This window comes from Austrofundulus limnaeus, unplaced genomic scaffold (genome assembly GCF_001266775.1).
Source record: "Austrofundulus limnaeus strain Quisiro unplaced genomic scaffold, Austrofundulus_limnaeus-1.0 Scaffold452, whole genome shotgun sequence".
Lineage (NCBI taxonomy): Eukaryota > Metazoa > Chordata > Actinopteri > Cyprinodontiformes > Rivulidae > Austrofundulus > Austrofundulus limnaeus.
The window spans coordinates 424,908-429,143 of NW_013952854.1; the positions used below are offsets into that span (position 1 = coordinate 424,908).

Below are 4,236 nucleotides of genomic sequence, written 5' to 3' on the forward strand. Positions count from 1 at the left end.
ACACACACACACACACACACACACACACACACACACACACACACAAGTATATAATATACAAAAATTCCGTGCATCTCCTGGGGGCTAAGCCCCTTTGTCTTTAAAACCTAGTGGCACCCATGGGTGTCAGGCTGTTTTGGCTGTATATGGTTCTTCCACCAAAGCTCCAGCTTGTTAAGTGATTAAATTGTCAAACTGGTTTCTTTATACTTCAAGCACCCAACCAAATAAACAGCACCAAAAGAGAGCCAATAACAGAATAATATTCAGCTCTGCTGCTAAACCCATGTGTTTTCTTAATAAATGTGGCTCTGCTAAAGGGGGAAATTAACCTTTAAACCTTTATTTTAACAGGTAAATTAGTTGAGAACCAATTCTCATTTATAATGATGATATGCAATGATCAGCCAAACCAAATTTCTTTATTGTTTTTGCTTTTTTTAATTTGCTGTGAGTTGAAGTACATATTTTTCTAATACGTTTAGTGGATAATTTCTCATTTGATACTAAAAAGGTGATGTGACAACACGACTGTGTGTAGGTGGAACTTTAAGCTCCACATCTTTTGTTTGCAGACACTGGCTCTAAAATATAATATAGCAGCTCTCATGAATAGGATATCATATATACAGTTCTGTACAACGAAAATGGATGAAAATCAATTTCATGCAGTTTTTGGAAATAACCTGCACCGGTTCTCATTAACCTTTTTACTGTTACTAATGTCTGTGTGAAATTGGACAAATGGCAAACAACAAATGTTGCCTGATGTCAAAATGACTGCAAAGCCCAGCTGAAACATACATGCACACATGAACACTGTTTAAATTAAGTCGGTTTTAAGAAACCAGAAGCTGTTATGAATAAATGCAAACCACAATGCATTGCAAAAATACTGGTTTGGATAATGTCAGGGGTTGTTCCATGACCAGTGCTCCACAGCGCCACCTGGCTGCAGCTGAAGAACATCTCCAATTTTTTTATTTAGACTTGTAAAAAAATTATTTGTCTATATGGCATGTAGGATTTAAACATATAAAAACAGATTTTCACTGAATCATTGAAAGGCTGTGGGTGTGCTTGAATGTCCAAATCCTTAGTTGTCTGCCTGAACTGAAACAGTGAATAAATATAGCGAGTTCCTACTGAATAAATTCTTCTTAAACTGGCTTACCAAGACGGCTGTGAATGAAATCAGTCAGCTCTTAAGCCCACCCCCTCTGAATGTGTCTGAAACTTGGTCATGTTGTTCTTGTTCTTCTCGGGGTTACTGAGTTCAGATGTCAAAGTGTTCTTGTGCGAGCAGATTACAACCGCATATGTAGCTGCTGCTCACATTCAAGGAGCTTTATAAAAGAAAGGCGGGGATAAAAGAACATGAAAGGCCTCAGTTGTTTCAGCCACTAAAAATAACTGGTCAGAAAATTTAACTGGTTGCAGAAATGTCTTTATATGTCTTTTTTCTTCTTCTTTCATGTCATTTGGTGAGGAGAGGGTTTGACTGAAGCAGATGATGGTCCTTTTGAGGCACCTGATGCTGAAGAGAGGTTGCCTATTCTGTTATGGAGGGGAAAAAGGAGATATAATTGTTGCATTAAAGTGTCAAATTCTCTTGCAGGCACAGACTTCTAAAAAGATCAGGAGGGGGTAAAAAGAGGAGAGGAAGAGAAAAGTGATGTGAAACACACACGCACGCACAAATGTACAAGCACACAACATCAGTGGTGTCGTATATCTTCATCAAAAAGGGCATTGTGCAGGAAGCCTGGAATAAGGTAAGCCCTCCATCCAGCGCTGTCCAGGACGACCAATCCGATCCGGGAACATCCCATCAAGGGAGTGTGTTCAGGCTGATGGAGTCCCAGGTTTTCAGTTGGATCGGACTTTCCTGCCAGTCTCTGTTTTACTTTCTCGTGGCATCACCTGTGCAAACGCATCACCGGGTCTGGATTTTGTGACAATTCACTGAAAGTTTGTAGAGTTTCCATCAACATCTACGTAAGTTTTTAAATGGTTTTATTTTGGCAAGGTCTCAGATCTCTAACATTTTTACTTGTTGAATGCTTATTTGCTCATACATTAACTCAAAGGGAAGTTAAACATTACTCTGGTGAGTGAAGGGATAGCCATGTGTTTCCCAAACTCTCCTGATTGCATAACTCTCCTCCTGTTTGGATTGTGTCTCTCTCTGAATAATAACAACGTCTTTAGTTTTAAACTGCATGATAGAATAATATGTACAATTTCAATGCATGTGTAGTATTTTATTGTAGAAATCTATAACATATCAAGCAGAATAATTCTGAGTGGAATAATTTGACATTTACTACAATCCTGCATCTAAAGACCTCCGATTTCAGTCTGATATTAAGACATTCTGATTTGCTATTTTAACTAACTGCTCCTAAAAAATTGTCCTGCCTTTGATGACAGCTTTTAAACATTTTTATGTTTTCATTTGGCTTGTGTTTGTTTGTGTGTAACTGTGTACATAAGTAGTTTTGCCTCGTTCATGTTAACTTGTTTTTAATCTTTAAAGCACCATGAGTTGCTTTCTGGTGTGAAATGTGTTTTACAAATTAATTGTCTTACTTAAATTTGCCTAAATCATCAGTTTGCATTTTAACCCTGAGACACCAGGGTGAATGAACTTCATGAGATGTGTTTATTATCATCACAAAATGTCAGTCTAATGTAGAAATGTTAATAAAAATATATTGAAAGTTATGATAAATCTCTAGACAAACTGTGACTTTTGACTTTCTATAATCTGTCCGTTTACTGTGAGGTTTCCACCTTAAATCAGAGCCGTGGTGTTTTGAGAGCATTTTAACTGAGGCTGAGATTTTATGTCTCAAGTACTCTAAAGATAAACTAATATCTGTGTTTTTTACAATAGTGGAATCAGCCCCATTCCAGGGACAGCAATGTAAACAATGAGTTATTTTGGGGGTGTGGATTTGAATTAGTCTTGTTATTTTTTGTGATTCTTTAATCTGAGCAAATTTTTCTTTTTCTTTATTTCTTTCTTTTTATTTTATTTTAGTTATTATTTTTTTGCTGGTAGCAGGAAACAACGGTCCCTGTAAAGATTAACTTGTGACCTGTGTGATAAGCTTTGATAACGTTAACAAAGAGGATGAAAACTCTAAAAATGACCTGGTACAATCGTTGTTTTCCTCCGATCTGCAGTCGACTGAAATGGCAGCGGACGGCATCAGGAAGGAGTCGCGGAATGGCCGCGCTGACCACACTGACCACAGTGACCACACCAACAACAAACAAACAGAGAAGGCCACAGTGCTTCATAAAGATGTAAGTGTCTAGTAGCCGGCTGCATAAAGAGGGTCTCTGAGAAAGAGCATCGTTAGGTGTTCACACCACAGATTTCCATCATCTGTACCTTTTGAAGTAAAGGGGTTAAGGCTTGGTACCAGGCACTGCCGCCACAAATGTCTCTGCAAATTTACTGTGCAATCATCCACTCGGAGGTGCTGTCGAGGTCCTCTAAGCTTCCTGAGCCCTTAAATATATTTAAGGGGACTGATGTGGTTTCAGTAAATAATATGGCTATTATTAATGAATCATTAACCAGAATGCAGAATGGTAACGCTGAAATCACGTTATCATCTGTGTGAACAAACTCAGCCTGAACAAACAAACAGCCCAAAATGGACTTACTTTAGGAATTCCTTTGTAAAAGAGATGACATGCTTTAAAAAAACTAGGACTGGAAGACTAGTCTTATCTAACATTTTGGACTGACAAAAAAGAGACCTTTTGTTCAGTTAAAAAATACAATTATTAAACATCCCTCCATTTTTTCTGCTCAGTGTTTTTTTTTTATTCTGTATACCTGCAGAAAGACAAAAAAGGAGGGTCCATTTGATTTGAAACTCTGAATACAGCAGGTCAAGTTGGCTTTCTTGCTGGTCTGCAAACAATTAAAGTACAAACATGTTCAGTACAGATAGTTTTTTATTTAAAAAAACAGAAATGTGAGGACATAAAATAGTGGCTGAGTGAAATACAGTATCAAATGACTTAAAATCAATGTCCTGATGCATCTCAGTAATCCAGGTAAAAAATCAAAAAATCTTTTTGACGTAAAATCAAATTACCACAGCAAGTCAAGAAATCAGATGTGCAGGTCAGAGTCCATTAACATATTTCATGTGTGTGTGTGTGTGTGTGTGTGTGTGTGTGTGTGTGTGTGTGTGTGTGTGTGTGTGTGTG

The 4,236-nt window shown here is 37.6% G+C and overlaps 1 protein-coding gene across 1 annotated transcript in view; it reads left to right on the forward strand.

Moving 5' to 3' along the window:
* The window catches only part of slc7a9 (solute carrier family 7 member 9), a gene marked incomplete in the record, with an annotated part of 30,834 nt that overhangs the window by 12,324 nt on the left and 14,274 nt on the right, over positions 1–4,236 (forward strand). The window contains 2 exon segments of the mRNA XM_014025038.1: positions 1,619–1,998; positions 3,193–3,315. Coding sequence (XP_013880492.1) covers positions 3,202–3,315 — 114 coding nt within the window.